Consider the following 18194-nt stretch of genomic DNA (forward strand, 5'->3'; position numbering starts at 1 on the left):
AATTTCCTTCCTTTACACACTTCTGTAAGAAAACTAGCTATAGGGCGGGAAAAAAGAGTGCCCACACTGAATGGCCTTTTCCTGGATGAGAGCTGAATGGTGACATTTTGTCAGTCTGGTTCACTGTGCTGTTCAGAAGCTAACGTTTATGAGATCTAAATTGAGCTGACAGGAGGAAGGATATGGCTTATATATTAGGGCATAATAGGCTCAATAACAATTTGCCCTTTGAAGATTATTACATTTTATATTTCTAAAGATGTTGAATTTCATGGTAAAAATAGTGTAATTTCATAAAGAAAACTTAAAGGCAGTAATTACAGAAAAATAAGGGGTAATAGTTTGTGTACATTGAAATATTTTGCAAAATTTACAAACCAAGTAAGACACTGTATGGCTAAATCAATGACATCAGTGTAGAGAGTGTGGTGGATATGTAGTAAAGCCGGTATTTCACCACTGTGCCATGCCTTACTCTCCTCCAGCCCTTGCTCAATCAGGCCAGTGTTGTAATACTTGCCAAAGGATGTAAAACTTCATCCACAATAATGTAAGAAGGCTTAAGTCTGCCAGTCACAGAGCAGAGACAGTGGGTTTCTGTGTGTGATATCAGATCATCTGCCCTAAAGCAAGCAACAAAGGGTTTGTTTTATGAGGTTTTAATCAGCTTTCTTACATTGTGATTTACACAGCTGACCTTCATTAAATAAAACTGTCAGCAGGCGGGCAGAGACTTGAGTGCACTCCTTCACTGTAATCAAAGTTTTTTTTGTTTTTTTTCTGAGGTCACAAGCAGCGTTCTATGAAAATGGATCATTCCTATGACATGTTTTGTTGTTTTTTGAAGTAATTATTTGGCACAGAAGCTAAATGAGACGTGATTATTTTGCATACTTTGCTGCAGCAAATTACTATTTGCTTTCTATTAATTTCAGTCATTCTGGAAAAAAAAAACATGTTAAATGTAAAATATGCCACAATATGCAGTCACAGGCTCAATACTGTACGATTTTACCCTCCCCCCCACACACACAAACAAAATACAAAAAATAGATTTCCAGTTATTTTAAACAAACATTTTTGTTAAATGCCTCCCCACCACACACACACACACACACACACAAGAAAACAGAAATGGAAAAAATAGCTGAGACAGCAGCATGTTTTATGGTACCAATTGTTGCAGTTTTGCAAGTGGAATTATTATTTTTTTTTTTTTTTGCTGTTTACAAGCCTTAGCTGCTCAATATTTTGTGATGGCTATGTCTGACTCTCCTCTTCATGAAGCCCCATACAATTGACAGACTAGGACTTCAGGCAGGCCAGTCAAGTACTATGATGGACATTCAGTAATTCTCACATTGATGTAATCTTACAATTTTATAAGGGTTCTAGGAAGTGAAAATGTGTGCGAGTGTATAAAAAATCCCCTAATTTTGATTTGAAGTATTGTTGCAATCTTTATGAAAATGAAGTATGTTGACAAAAGTTGAACATTGTGCTGTGCGTGAGTGTGGATTAAAAAAAATAGCCATCCGCCTACGGCTCAGATGTAGCCTGAGCGATTTTTACCTGTTCTCAGATCTGAAGACACATCTCAGTGGAAAGTAATTTTCTGATTACGGAAATTATAATTTTTCCAAAGGTTTTTTCAAGGGTTTGAAAAGCTAATTGGTAGACCTTACAAATTTACAAAAGACTCATAACATAGTAATATAATAATTTCATGTGTTTACATAACCAAGAACTTATTGAAACCTCACTCTTTTTACTTGTGCAGGATGAGTTCCTGGGAAAAGACATATTCTTGTTGGAAGCATATGCCACTGTATAAGCTTCTGGATCAATGGCAACTTCACATATCTGCAGATCACCCATGCAGTGGGCACTGATGCCTTGCCATCCCATCACAGATGCAGTTTTTATGCTTTTCATTGGTAACAGTCTGGATGGTCGTTTTCAGCTTTGGCAAATAAAAACCCAGGTCCATTTGGATCCCACCTTCTGTGGACTCATCTGACCACACAACACAGAAATATTTCTTTGTGTAATTTGTCAGTTATTTAAATGTATAAGAAATACATCAGATATTTTTCATTTTACAAAATATCAACATTTCTGAAAATAGGGTATATGGGGTATGTAAATTAGAGTTTATTATATTGCTGACTGATAAAACTGACTTTGAGAACTTTACCCAGTATTGTAGTCTGTGCTGTGTGTAAACGGTGGGCTCCCTTTGAAAAAACAACAGAAAAAAAAACTCAACACGAAGACACCTGCATCAGCTCTTTAAGGGCTCTTAGGGTGCAGGTGCGTGACCCCGACCCCTCCCCACCCACCCTTTCCGCCTCTTTTAGAGATGGTCACATTGTTCAGTTGTGTGTGGCTTTGTGGGCTGAACCATTGTGAGAATGTGTGGCTGTGAGTACTGTTGTGTCTGGGTCTTCTCTTCCACACAGACAAAAGATCTCATCAGAGAGAGAGAGAGAGAGAGAGAGAGAGAGAGAGAGAGGGAGAGGTGCCTATGCCATTATGTCATGAAGTGGAATGTCTCTCAAAGGCAACAGAGAATTAAAAGTCAATATTTGTCTTTAATGTTCATTAATGTTATAAAAATCAAAACCAAAATAAAAATACAGAGTTGGGTTGCCATGGGACGGACACAACAGCATCATGACACACACTGCATAATTAAATGGTACATATGCAGATAACGAAATATATAATGGATTAAAGCTACACTAGATAAGATTTGTTATTTTTGCTCCAGGGCTCCCCCTATAGATGTAGAGTGTACTTCACTTTTACAAAACTAATCTGAAATCAAGTGGTAGTGGAGTTTATACCCAGTAAACAAGGAACATCCCTGGACGTTCAAAATAGGTCTAAAAGTAGTCTGTCCGTCAAGGGCATATTTTTAACGTCAATGGACGTCCAAAATCCATCTTAATAAGTTAGTTAAGTGGTGACCAATCGATAACGTCAGTGGACGTCCAAAATGCGTTTTATACAAGTAATTTATTTCGGGACCAATTAATAACGTCAATGGACGTCCAAAACACGTCTAATAGTCGTCTTTTCAATGTCTGTGGTTGGACGTCTTTTCAACCTTCATTTTCAACCTTAAGAGAACGTTGATTAAACGGCAGTCATTGCGTTATTTCAACGTTGAATCAACGGCTAAATGTTTACTGGGTATGGTTCTGAGCTCCTGAATAGCAACGACATGGGCCCTAATCTCCTCTTTACAGGTCAGTGAAACATCACAATGATTCTGAAGTTATAATTTTAAGGTTAAAAAAAAACTACCTAACCTTCCTTTTATTAAGAGAAAATCAGAATGGCACAAGTAGATAGATATCTTTTCCCTCAGAATTTACGAGCAATATGCTACTGAACCATGAAATACCTATAAAAACGCAAAAGACGCGCAAGTTTTGGAGAGTAAATAAAACGGCCATTTTTGTGTTGCAGACATCGACGTTCCTATAACACACCACTGTCAAGATATCTGATATTATTTCACATCCAGCCACTGTTCACTCTTTGTTTACGTCTCAACCTATGAGATACATGGGTATTTGAAAAATGAGGCATAAATCTGTAACTCTGCCACATCAGAATGAGAACCAAGGAGACCGAAGACGACCTCGAAAGTGACTCATACTGGTATTTCACTCCACGGCTCTGAAGATGTTCAGTCTGTTTATAATGTTGCTGACGTGTAGTCCTGTTCAAACCGCGGCATTTACAAATCCAACGCGTCAGTTCATGAACATGTTGCACAAGACGAACTCACCCTTTACCTGAAGACGCTAACAAGATGCTACAAAAACGTTAAAGAAATGGTAAGAGGAGGGATTGTGTACATCCTTCAGCATTTTGTAAACCCGTTCACAGAACCCTTTGTTTCCTGTTCAGAAACCATAGTGTTTTCAGGAGTATTTCTGCTGGTGTCAGGAGTATCTGCTCACCAGCTCAGTAATAAAAATGGTTTAATGTGATAACGACACTTCTACTATCTCCCACTTCTTTATTTACCTATCAGCTAGTTCATATTTCCGTGTTAGTCTGTCTAGCAGTGACCGCAGAACTGCACCCTTTCCTGTAAATGACAGTCAAGCAGTTCATTGAAATCTCAGAGTTCCTCCCTCCATTTCCTTTAATAACCACAATGCACGTCAACCAGTCACAGTCTCGGTAAATGAAAAGCCGTATGAATTAATTCAAAAGGCCATGTGAAAGTAGAGAGTGATACGAAACCGCACGGTGCTCTCATTAGCAAAGAGCGTAAAGGTGACACGTAAAAGTTCGCTCCGGTGTTTCATTCCAACTGCCTGGCTTCGCTCATCATCTCAATCCAGCCACAGAAGGGCCAAGGGCAGTTGAAACAAAGTCCTGGATAGGATTTTCACATTCTGGACCTGGGTTAGCAGTCGCTAACTTTCATTTTGGCTTTTCCTTCTGACTAAATTGATGCTCACTTTTCTACAGAACACTTAGAGGAAGGAAAACATTTGCAATTGCCACAGTTGGTAGTTCATCATTGTTTTAACTACTGAGTAGGCTCTGGACACATTGTGACCCTGAACAGGATTAAAAGGTTACAGAGGATTAGAAAAAATGATCAGAATGAACCAGTTACTGAATCAATGAATGAATAAAAGAAGTCTAAAAAAAAAACAGCTCTGTCCACTCATGTTAATGCTGCTGTTATTTTGATATGTAATTCCCATAGGCATAATAACAAAAACATCTTGTTTGATTCTCAAACTGTTTAACACACACATTCCAACACAAATAAATATATAAATGCTATCAGCAAGGATGTAACATTATTCATATTTTGACCATTAAATGAACTTGCATTCAGTGTAAAAATGTCCTCAGGATGAAACATAGAGAGAACTACATTTAGATTTACAGCATTTAGCAGACTCTGACCATAGGGTGTAGCCATGGAAATATTCAAAAATACATTTTTTTTTCTCCCACTCAGGTATAGCTTAGACCTGGAATTCTTAATACGGGCATAGCACAGTCTGTATTTCAAATTCCCCAGTGTTAAATCAACACTATTTGTGTTAATTTAACACAGTGATTGTAAAAAAATTAACACTTGCAGTATTAATTTAATAATAATAATGTTGAATGAACACTGGTGAATTAGCTGTATACAGAATAACAAAACTTCAGTAGCCTGTACATACATGTAGCACTAAATCTGTGGAGAAAAGTAACCAGTGTGGCCTAGCTCTCTGGATTAACACGAGTCTCTCTGTAAAACTGTGGCTCCTGCCACATATTTCAAAGCCGCCTTGGTAAATCCTGGATATACTGAAAGGCATGCGTCGTTTGCGTGTGTCCTTTGTTGTCTTATCATTGGTCTCCACCAGTGTTCTTATCCTCGGTGAGCAGTAGTGCTGTACAGTGTGTGATGTGGCCTGGTCTGCATGTTTGCTTTGGTCCTGGCACTCATTAGGTGGGCCCACCTGCACCCAGTCAAAAACCCTTTATCAGTTATCAGAGCAGCTCTCCTCGACGAAGAGCACAACATCTCCAGCAGCCCCCCACTCCTCAATATCCTCTTCTCCTCTAATCTGTTCAGCTTTGTGTGAGGCCACTGAACACCACCCACACATCAGATACCTGCAGACCAGCCCACCAGGGACCAGATCCTGAAGATCTGAACATTGTAGTCTTTTGAAGGGAGCCATTACCCATTTAATTCACAGCACAGAACCACCAACTAACCTGATTATGTCTTTTGAGTTTTATAGGTAATGCATATAAATGTAATATGTAATGTGAATGGACATTAAAAATACACGTTAGGCAAAAACCTTCAAAACAGAACAATGTCTGAGACATCATACTGTATATTTAGAACTATTTATACTACAGTGCCTATAGAAAATAATTATACCCCTTTAAAACAGTCACTTTTTAGTCTTACAGCCTGAACCCAAATCTCACAAAACAAAGAAATCTCTCTCCAGCTTTATTTACATATTTTGCCTGAGAAAAGATGAAATGTTTCTGAAAATTAATAAAGAAATTAAAAAAATGGAGAACAATAGGTTTAGAAAAGTCAGTACTTTGTAGAGCCACCTTTTGCTTTGATTACAGCCATGAGTCTGGATATGTCCCTACCAGCTTTGCACATCTGGATTGGGAAATATTTGCCTATTCTTCCTTGCAGAATTGTTCAGTCAAATTTTGTGGTGACTGGCAATGCACTGCTCTCTTTAAGTCCATCCACAGTTTTTCTATTGGATTTAGATCAGGGCTTTGACTTGGCCACTGAAGGACATTTACCTTCCTAACCTTAAGCCACTGCTTTGTTTTTTTAGCAGTGTGTTTAGAGTCATTGTCGTCCTGGAAGATGAGTCCCCTACCCGTCTTCAGCTGTCTAGCAGAAGGCCGCATGTGTTCCTCAAGAATTTGGATGTACAGGAGGTCCTCGGGTTACATCAGTCCCGAGTTACGATGTTTCGTGGTTACGACACATCTCCCATTTACTGTATAAAGCCTTGTTTCGAATTAAGTGGTTTTGCGTCGTAAACGTCGTAACGTGAACTTCGTGTTTGGTGTGCGCAGCGGAAGAATACACGGTGACGCGGCTCGGGACTGAGGAGTATACGTGTTAGGATAGGATAAGTGCTTACAGTATGTTATTTACGTACAATATGTTCCGACTTACACCGAAAATCGGTTTACGACGTGACGTAGGAACGGATCAACGTCGTAAGTCGAGGACCCCCTGTACTTGGAAGCATCCATTTTCCCTTCAAACCTGAACAATTACCCAGTTCCTGCTGAAACACCCCCATAACATAATGTTGCCACCACGTGCTTCACTGTAGGTATGGTGTATTGTTGGTAGTGTGCTGTGTTTGGTTTTTGCCACATACCACTTGGAGTTCAATCCAAAAATTGCACCATAAAACCTTTTGCCACGTCATTAGAATCTTCCAAATGTGTGTGTGTTTTTTTTTTTTTTGGCAAAGCGCAAACGAGACTCAGCATAGCACGTTTTAGGTGAGGCTTCTTTCTTGCCTTACAGGCCGGCTTTATATAAAGCTTGCGAGATTGTTGTCACATGCACAGGCTGACCAATCTCAGCCCTTGTAGGTCCTTAAAATGTTGCCACTGGCCTCTTGGTAACTTCCCTGATCAGTGTCCTCCTGGCTCGGTCATCCAGTCTTGAGGTAAATCCCGGTCTTGGCAAGGTGTTGATTGTGCCATACACTTTCCGCTTCTGGATAATGCTCTGAACAATACTGAGAGGGATAGTTAAAGCTGCTGAAGTCTTTTTGTATCCTTCTCCTAACTTGTGGTGTTCCACAGCTTTTTTGTGGCGTTCCACAGCTCTTTTGAAAGCACATTTCCAACCATGGTGTTAGCATGCACTACTAGTGGTGGATTCGTCAAAGAACAGCTGGTTTTATTCTAAATTAAGCAAAACCAGTACAGTTGATGTCAAGTGTGGGACAATTAGCCTGGTGTGTGATCTGGAAGATAATTGGTTGTACCTGAGCAAGTTTATAATGTTCACACTAAAGGAGCTGGTTGCTTATCCAAACCAGGTATTTTACTAATTAAATTATAATCAGTTATCAGATTTTTTAAACTGTATTTTTCACTTTGATGAAGAGGGTTATAATGTGTAAATAGAGCTGGAATAAAGTTGTCTGTTTTGTTAAACATTTTATATACTGCTGCCTCTCTTGGACTCTAGTGTAAACAAGATTTTTAAACTCTGTGATATTTTCCTGATTAAATAAAGGTAATAGAATCCATCTAATAACTTTCATTGTGTTTAACAGTGCATTCAACATATTTAGATTTTCATTGTATATTTTATGATAATGTATCTTCAGACGACTTGTTTCTGTCACAACTACTAACAATTCGAAACTGGTACGTTTCTGTAGAACTAAGCATTTTACACCAAATCATGACTTTATGAAAAGTAATCACATTTCAATGGTGTATAAAATAATATATTAGGAGGAAGTCCCCTCTATTCCACTTTACCTAGCCTTTATCAACAGAAGCAAACATCACAGAGCAATTATATTGTACATCAGCCATATTTAGGAAGGTACAATTAAATCACGTCTTCACAATATTACTTATTTACAAACTGAGTTTGTATTTCAAGCTAAAATATTTGTAGAGAGAAATGATTTTGAATATTTAAAAAGATGTGTAATTCCTGAACTAAGAGGGTTTTTCTGAAAATGATTTGTAGTCCTAGTGTCCTTTAAATGCGAGAATGGCTGGACTACCCCTGGAGCTTTAAAGTGGTTTAGATACAGCAGCTGGGAGGCACAAATTTGCTAGTGTGTGTATTCTTTAGTCAGTGAGAGCATATGTTTTTCTCTGTGTGTGTGTGGTGTGTGCCCAGCCCAGGCGTGACGTGGCATGGTGTAGCTGCTTTGGCGTTGCAGTAGTGGCTCTGCTGCAGCTGTTTCTTCTCATGCCTCACATTCTGCCCGACTGGCCAAACCAGTGCTAGCCACTGAAGTGCTTCCAGAACTGGCCCGGAATTCTCCCTCCGTCTGGAAGAAAAGTCCCCAGCAATGTGACCCACTTCATCACCCCACCTCAACTTCTCTGTAAAAAACATAATGTGAGCTCAAGCACAAGCATAAGCGTGCACACACACACACACAGCTCCTGTACAAGAGCAAACACAATTTTACAGATAAAATAAGAAACATGTTTAACAAATGCCATATGTCAATAAATATGGGTCATCATTTCCTCTATTGAAATATACACATTCATGAGATACTAAAAATTAAAACGTAACAGAAATGTATGCAATGTTTTGTTAAACATTAACAAAACACATTGTTTTAATTATATTGTACAACACATAGCTTCATATTCCTCAAAATGTCTTCAATAATAAGCAGTGTATATTTTTTATATTCGAATGTAAATAATTATTTGTGCCCACTAAAAAAACAAAAAAAAAGCCTGAATATTTTAAGTACCATTTTAAATAACATGATTTTGTGTTTGTCCAAATAAATTCAGTTAGCTTTTTTAGTGTCTTTCACAAAGCTATTTATAGGTAATTAAGTCAACAGTTGAAGAAAAGCATTTACAGTTGGTTTTCCATATCTGTGGGGCATGGGGTCTACGGTCTCTGTTAGATGCTCATATGGTGTAGTACTGACATTTATCTGCCATTCTACCAAATATATATTTCCTATAATATTTATAATACCCAAAAAATTTAATACCAAGCACATGGTTATTATACTGTATTGTTTATGGAGAAATAATCTGTAAATGTTCAGTACAGACACAAGTAGTGAACAAATGAGGTGCAAGGTAAACAATACTCAGTACTGAGTAACTGTGAAATGGAACAAGGCTACAATACAGTATGCCTAATTATCATTTTATTCACATAGATGTAAGTGTAAAGTGTAGTGCCTGGATTGTGGCAAATTCAAGTTGTGCTCTATATTTTAGACCCACTGCTGTATTCTGGGTTTAAAGGCAATGATTTTTTGTTCTGTTATCGTCCACAAATTATATCAGAAAATCTTCTGTTTAAAATTTTGCTACTGGCCACCTTTGTTGAGGGGTGTGAATTTTTTCACAGCAGGCGGTCGTAACATGTCCCCCTTAATCCCTCATTGCTTTTGAGCAGCTCAGTACCGAGTCATAATATTTCACACACACAGCCGAATGTCCTTGTTAATCCAATGTGATAGATAAAGGCCGACATATTACATAAAAAAATATCAAAGCCGATTTCTTTTACTAATATGGGTGCAGAATACGGTTTTTAAAGTTTATATTAAATTGTTAAATATTGATCAGTTTTTTTATTATCTATTTATTGGGCATCTCCACAGAATTGACAACTATTAATCAAATATGAATTAGTAAGGACAATTCTAAAAGTTTTAATCATGCAGTCTTGAGCTATTTGTGTGAGTGCTGTGAAACACCATCTGCTTGTTTACAGAAGTTTCATTTATAAAAAACATATAATTAATTATGAATTAATGAATCTAGAATCTGATTGACAGAGCTATGTTCTAATTTACTGTAGACGTTGGTTTAATTCAGTTTAAATTCACCATGTTATTAAGATCAATTCTGAGTTTCAATAATAATTGTTGCCTGTTATGTGGCCTGGCAACCATAGCCTTCTGCTTAAAAATGACATATTTTGGTGAAACTACAGTTTATTACTACAGTTATAGTTTGTCATGTTTTACTCTGCTTATAGTCACAAATAACCTTTAATAAACTGAATTATGGCGATGGCTATGGGGTATCCACATCTCTAATAACAGCAGAAATGAAAGAAAACAAAGACAGGTTGGGGGATGTGGTGCTTATGGATGATGACAGTGGTCCCTAAGACAACTGTTAAGGGCCTGCTGCTATTTCTGGAGCACAGGAGCGCAGGGCGTCAGTTGCTGCAGGGTTACACTCCCCTCCACCCCCAACCCCCCCACACACACCTGTTCTTACTCATATCTGCTTTCACAAGGGACCCTGGGTCCTTCACAGTGCCCTGAGCCACAGGTGGACCGAGTAATGGACACACTGTTCAGACCTGTCATCAGGTCACACAGACTCCAGCAGCACAGAGGTGGCTCATCTAAAGGACACGCCACGATTTCAGCAGACAATTCAGTGTTACAGTTTTAAATTTGTTTTGCTGCTAAGAGGCAAATATAGGTTACAAGTAATCAAAATGTATAGATTTCATGCCATGTTTTTCTAAATCGATTGAGCTCCAAAATATGACACAGGAGTCTAAGCTTGGCAAATGAGATGTTTGATTTGGCCGACAGAATGTAGCTCTTGACCTACCCCCTCATCCAACGAGAGAACAAACATTCAAATTGGTTTATGCACTCAATTTTGAATATTCAAATAGAATATAAAAATTTAATTCATTGTCTGTAAGCACTTATCCAGTTCAGGGTCAAGGTGGGTCCGGAGCCTACCCAGAATCATTGGGCGAAAGGCAGGAATACACGCTGGAGAGGCAGCAGCCCTTCACAGAGTGCCACACACACACACACACACACACACTCACATATATGTACACTTCTGAGTCGTCAATTCGCCTACCAACGTGTGTTTTTGGACTGTGGGAGGAAACCCACATGAACAAAGGGAGAACACAACAACCTCATCACAGACCTGGAGCAGGGCTTGAACCCACAACCTCCAGGTCCCTGGAGTCCCATGTGTGACTGCAACACTCCCTGCTGCACCACCGTGTCGCCCACTATTTAATAATAATATTTAATAATCCTTAGTACAATCAATCAGTACACTTAGTATTTATCATCAGTTGTTGCAAAACTTACATCACTAGCGCTTGGGGGTTAGAAGCATCCCTAAAACAGGTCACATATATTACATTTTAAGAGCTCAATTTGAAAACAGGCCCTTAGCCCCACAATCATTACACTTTATAGCCCAAGGCTATAAATTTGACCATCCCTGGCCTAAATCATCACACACTGTTAAGTTGTCTCTGACCGATTTATGTAGTTACACTGCAGGTCTTATTTTTATACACTGAGAGTAGTAACTGAATCTATAAAATGGATTTAATCTTCCAATTCTCAGGTACATGAACTTAATTGTTCCAGTACAGAACTGAATGTGGAGACTTCAGTAATGTCCTGGTTGTCCTCAGATTGCAAATAGCTCAACACTTCCTGAGCAGTTACAGCATCATGAATGGGTAAATGCCGTGGTGTTACTTTGTTCATTTCTTCTGATACTTTAGATATTTCTGCTGGCACTTAAGGTAGAAACAGGAATTTCAGACAGCCGAGAGGAGTGTTTGGAATTGTTGTCTCATTGATGTTGGGATATTATTCTTCCTCCTTAATGTCTTTCCAGAAGCCTGATCTCCAGTAGTGAGTCATGAGTGAGCTCTTGTGCCATCAAACAGTCTGTGAAACTGGGGGAGTCTCTCTTAACTCTCCACATGAAAGTAGCACAGTGTCTTGATCACACAGCACTGACTTTGTAAACATGAGCAGAGGTCTCCGTCAGAGACATAAAACAGGAGACAAAAGCAGAATAACAGTATGCGTATAGATGTGGAGCCACAGCCTTCTGTAATTGAACATGGCTCCAGACCAGACTTCCTCCTCCCTCACTCCATCCCTCCCCCTATTCCCTTCTCCCTTTCACTCTCCCCGTCCCTCTCTCTCTCTCTCTCCCTGTCTCCTTGCCTGGCCCTGTTGATCTTGGGACATCCATCGTATTTTTTGGCCTTTGAAGACAAATATAATTGCGTAGAAATTTGAGACCCATTCTTCCTCCACTTGCACTCCACTTGAAAACTTTGTTCAGCAGCAATGCAGCACTAGGCGAACACACAAAGAACATTATCTGAAAGTTTAAGCTTAATGATGAAGTAAGAGGAACTACTTACTTCCAGAGTTTTTAGGTAGATGATAAGGTTGATTCTTATCGCTGTAAATGCAATTTCTCTAAAGCAATTTATATAAGTAGAAAAGAATAAGCTTTAAAACGTAAAGGCATACTTTATTTACACAAGTCTCTTAAAAGATCACAGATATATTAAAGAGTATGTCATTAAGTTAGTCCAAGTGTCCCAGTAAGTCACAGTCAAAACGGCTTGTGCTCCATGCTGATGAATGTAAGGCAATGCCACTATATGTACATCTCTTATAAAACTGTACAGAATAATCATTGGTCCGTCGTCACGAGACTTTGTTGTTTTCCACCCCTTTTCTTTACCAAACTCAAACTGTGGGAACCACCAAATGATAACATGATAAAATAAAGGGAGGAAAGGGGTTAGATCAGGCTCTCCTTTACTAATTTTCTCTCTCTCTCCCTCTTTTCTGAGCCCTCGTCTCTCTCTGTAGTAAATGTTAAATTAACATGCAAAAAAAGAAAACCACCTAGCAATTTGTTCTGCTCTAGGCAAAGTGCCAGGGGCTGAGTGTTTGGTGAATGGAGTGCAGCCGTCTGAGTTCAACATACATCCCTCTGTTCCACTCTGCACTTCTGAAAACAAATCTAGATTTTATTTTCGAACTGTAGTTTTCTTTCATCAAACCGCAGCATTAAGCCGTCTCACCTTACCAGAAGTTTTGTGTTTAATTAGATAGAGTGAGAATAAATAAGCAAAAATTCAGTGGAAGAGAGCCTTCTGAAATTCTCTGAAAATGAATACGCTGTTGAAAACCTTGGCAATCCTCACTGAGTCCACAACCTCAAATAGCTATCCCTCTTCCTTTCTAATATTCCATTTAAGTCCATTAAAGCCCATCAGCAGTGTTTTGCTGTTTTGATTAGTTCTGCCATAGCTATTTTTCAGTGGTGGATTTAATGCACAGAAAATGTGTTCACACTTACTAAACGTGCAGTGTAGACTAACATGGGGGATGGATCATATGGGTCGTGCTTCCTCTGTGTTATGTGAGCTGAGCCACTAGTTCAGGAGCTTATTAATGTTCTTGATGGATATATGACTATGGATCTTGCCATGGTAGCATTTTTGTGGAGCAGTGGTTCCTAAACACAGCAGGATTTACAGCTCAAATAACCATATCTGCTTCTGTATTTTAACAAACTGACTGCAATCAAATAAAGAGGGAAATCTATGAGTGGCTTAGTAAAGTGTTGAATGTGTAGCTTGTTTTCTTTAGAAGATACAGTGAAACAAACCTTCTGCCGCTCCTGTGAGTCTGGCCTATTGTCCTAAATTCTGGCCATTTCAATAACTTATCCAGTCTGAAGTTGCTAAAACCTAAAGGAGAGAGAGAAAAGATGGTCCTTTTCCTTCTGGACATACATTTTCCACAATCCTTTTCCTAAAATATGTCCCAGCCTTGACCCACAGTGACTGTGTCTTCTTTCACTGTGCCTCGTCCATGCTGACTCCCAGGCGCTTCATGACGGTTACTCGAGAGTGGCTTGGTTTCTGAAGCAGCTCAGGTCTGGGATGGAATTGTTCCACTAGAACTTTCAGGATGTTATCCACCTTCTGGTCCATCTGAAGCACCTAAAGAACACAGACATTGGACAAGGTCAACAGTGTGATTCCAGAGGAGAGACACTGGAGGATGGAAATCCCACATTTTAATGTAATAAATCTGTTACAGAGGTTTTAAATAAAAGCATTAATTATAGATTCTGTCTTTGTGTAGCTTAATTTCCATATATGGGCCACATGAACTAAAGAAAAAAAAACTTTATGGGCCCTTTAAGTGAAAAAGCACTAGGGTTAATGCAGAGGTCTTCTGTGTCTGAAGCATCAAAAGCATTCTGTGAGACAGCAGAAAAACATTATGTGATTCTCTTTCAAGTGGAGCAAGAAAAAAAACCCTGTCAGCTCTGACCCAACACTCTCTGTAAACAATGCCTCAACACTGAACTGCTTTTCTTACATAAATACATTCTAACTTATTTATAGCACACAACTAAACCCTGTTCATGCCACAATATCAGGGTACTCTTCTGCCATCAGTCACACTGCTGACACACATGCGCACAAAAGAAAACAGTGTGTGTAAAAAAACCCAAACAAAAACAAAGGCCCAATAGAGCTGATGCAGACTCCAATGGGTTGACATAAATATAAGTTCATAAAGCTGGACAACATTCCCTGACTGCTTGGAGGAAAGTATAAATCTGTATCATAAACATGCCCTCAGTAATCTACTGCATTATCAACATTCCAGTGCTGTGGCTTTTACTCAGATTAAGAATTCCTCCTGAGATACAGTCACTGAACGTTGACCCAAGGACAGTTCGAGAACATCACAGAACAGCTGGAAAAAGCAGGGCCTGAAACATAGTCACCAGCAAAGGAGAGCAGATTAAGGCTTAAAAAAAGTGGTCTGAAAATCAAGGCGGCTTTAGAGATTTGACGGAAAAGCACCACATGAAGGCCATAAAACCCCCATAAAACACGACTGTGACACTCAGAAGGATTTGTAGACGTTGTAAAGGTGTTGTAAAAGAACTAGTATTTTCAAATTATACTAAAAAAACAAATATGGATATATGAGATTAGTTTAAATAGTGACAAAATGAACATGGAAATGGAACATACTCTGGCATAGCATGCAGTTTGTGAGTACACATGATGCTGTTTTGGCGCTGGTCACTCTGGATCTGACATAAAACCATAACTGAGGAAAAAGTGGCATGTTAAGCGTTTGGTAATAAACCCTTTCACAGTTGATCTCTGCTTTTGGTAAGAGAAGCAGAAGTGCAGTAGAGTTCAGGTCAGCATACTGATTTGATCAGTTCAAAACATTCCACTTCTTGACCTCAAAAAATTATAGTTGCTCCTACAGTGTGTTTGGGGTCACAGTCTTTCTACAAGTACAGAATTACAGAGAACAACAAAAATGTACTGGTGTCCATTTAGAGTCAGACTGCACTATTCATGGCCTTATTTTGCTTTTCTAATCCAGTTTTCTCTCTTTCACAGATTTAAAATTGTAAAGCAAATCTCCTTTTGGCAGAGCTGATATCCACCCGCCACTGCTTCATACAAAAGTCTAGCTTGGTGCCACAGTTTGCTAGAGTTTTTTTTTTTACACTAGCTGTGTCTGAGAGCCTGCCAGTGTGGCTGACAGTGGTGAAGTTTTGGCACTTTTAATGTTTGGGGACACATGATACAAAGACAGGTGACACCTCAGCTGTCCCAAACATTTGGTAAAAGACAAAGCGCCTGCCCTCACAAACCTCCCCCCAACTCATGCTCATACACACAGACACACAAACACACACACTAACGCAATACTGTTACAGTTACCTGACACCACTACACAATAACTTTGCATATTTGATCTGAACATTTACGATTGCATGCAAATGCTTGGGTTGCCTCGCTAAAATTACATGCACTATTGACTTTCTAAGCGGAAAATAACAGCTTGTCCATAAGGAAGGCATTTCGACACATTTAATGCACAATAACTGTTATTTAAAGACAATTACAGTTATTTACAGACAAAAATAAAAACAGAGCAACAACACTGTGGCACATATTATATATATATATATATATATATATATATATATATTTGCTGAGTTTATATATCTTAATATAAACTCAGCAAATAAACAGGAATCCTAGAATCCTAATTTCAGTTAGAAAACAACAAAACAAACAAAACATGGTACTTGACAGTCTGTTCAAATCAAATATGTCTTGTGCTGGGTGTATAGTTGGAAGGTCCCAGCAAAAATAAATGTGTGATATAACACTGTTTATCCATCCTGGGCCACAGGTCACAAGCAGCTCTTTACGTGTTGTGTGTGAGGTGGGATTAGTGCTGCGTGTCCCTGGGCTGTCCCTTTGTGTCCTCTTGGCTCAGGGGACAGGACAGCTGTTAGGAGACGGACCCAGCGGCCATGTTCACAATCAAAAAACACATTTCCCTTCCTGACTACAACACAACATGCAATTCAAAACAACCGCACCCTGTTACCTACCACACCCACCGGCCCTTTACGTTAATGTTTTTGTTTACTGTGCAACACTTGTTTCCTTGTTTGCCACTACACTGACAATACACCATAGCAACTTTGGGAATTTGAAGCTGTCAAATGGAACCAGAGCTTCTGATCTGATTAAGAAGTATATTAACACTTTCATTCAATTATTTATTCATCCAGATCATCACTGGCCATCACTAGCCTTTACTAGCATTTTAAAAGCAGAAACAGAAGAAAAGACACAGAAACTAAAATATGATAAAGTCAGAGCTGCCTTAATGAACAAATGAGAGCGAGAATACCTTAATGCATTGCCTTAAAGCAACATTAGATAATTTTTTTTCCTAAAATTTTCAGCTCCAAAAAAAATCACTGTGGTGTGTCACTGACCTGTAATCAGGAGAACAGAGCCTCTGTTGTTGCTACTCCAGGCTCAGCACTTCAGAAACTGCATTATGTAACTTTTGAAAGAATGTAGGAAACCACCACCCCTCACTGATTTCAGGGGTGTTATAAAATTAAATTACACTTTGCAACTGTACCAAATTTTACCTAGTGTTCCTTTAATGCTCTACATCCACAATGTATACATTAAAGTATATTTACACAGTCTAATCTAAGAAATCTGAAATGTGTAGCTGTAATAAAAGTGATATTATGCCATCTCTAAAAACAATGCCAAACACCACAGACCTAGAAAAACCTAAGAGATAATGAGAGACAGAAAGAGAGAGACAGATAATGAGAGAGAGAGAGATAATGAGAGAGTGTGTTTGTGAAGCTTCCTGTGTCCCTGCAAAACAGCACTGGGTCAGTTCAGGTAACATCTCCATTTCCCTGTTAGTGTGTGTTTGTGTGTGTGTGTTCGCGCGAGTACCTCTCTCTCAGTCTGTCCCGGCCAACACAGACTCATTATAAATCATTTTATCATCTCTCATAGTGAGAGAGGCTGAGTGCGAGAGAGAGTGAACGTAAGGGACAGCCTGAAAGAACAAGAGATAGTCTCAATCTCAGAGAAAAAGAGAGGAATTGAGAAAAAGAATGATAGAAAAAGATAGAATGACAGTGTGGGTATGAAATGGCCTTCTGATGAAATGAACGGCAAACAAATAGCACTGTGTGCTTTGGCTCATTAAAAAAACAAGAAAACAAAAACAATGTGGGAAAGACTGAGCGTATCTAGAAGGATGTGTGTCAGTGAATGTATGAATGAGAAATTTGAGCAGTAAAATAGAGAGAAAGAGAAGAATTTGGCAAAGTGGAGAGAAATCCAACAGAGGAGTGAAATGACTGAGCGTGAAAAAGAGATATGTTTTAAAGAACAGGAAACAGATTGTGAGCACCTGACGCACATGATAAGTATCAAGGCCTTTGCCACGTGCCTCTAAACACCAGCCAAAGGCTTTCTGAACGGCTGAAGCTGAGGGGGGCTAATCTCTCTCTCTGTCTCTCAGCACACACTCAAAGCTGCTTTTGTTTTTGAGTTACACTTGTAGGGAGGTACAATCAACCTGAACAAATGTCTTTCTTTTACACACACACACACTAATGTTTTTTTCTTGATTTGTTGATTTGAGTTGATTTAGGGAATGAATGTGATGCATTTGTATTTGGTCTTGTGTACAGAGGCTTGATTTGCATGTTGCATGTCACATGCAATTGTGTGGGAACAGTGCCATCTTTGACAAAGC

General features: G+C 39.0%; 1 protein-coding gene across 3 annotated transcripts in view; it reads right to left on the reverse strand.

Annotated features, from left to right (window-relative positions):
* Positions 1–12597: 12597 nt before the first annotated feature.
* kcnq1.2 (potassium voltage-gated channel, KQT-like subfamily, member 1.2) overlaps positions 12598–18194 on the reverse strand; it is a 149238-nt gene continuing 143641 nt past the window's right edge. For all 3 annotated transcript variants that reach the window (XM_066667394.1, XM_066667395.1, XM_066667393.1), the window contains one exon: positions 12598–14053. In XM_066667394.1, coding sequence (XP_066523491.1) covers positions 13907–14053 — 147 coding nt within the window. In that variant the 3' untranslated portion in view covers positions 12598–13906. The remainder of the gene's footprint in view (positions 14054–18194) is intronic.

This window comes from Hoplias malabaricus, chromosome 4 (genome assembly GCF_029633855.1).
Source record: "Hoplias malabaricus isolate fHopMal1 chromosome 4, fHopMal1.hap1, whole genome shotgun sequence".
NCBI lineage: Eukaryota > Metazoa > Chordata > Actinopteri > Characiformes > Erythrinidae > Hoplias > Hoplias malabaricus.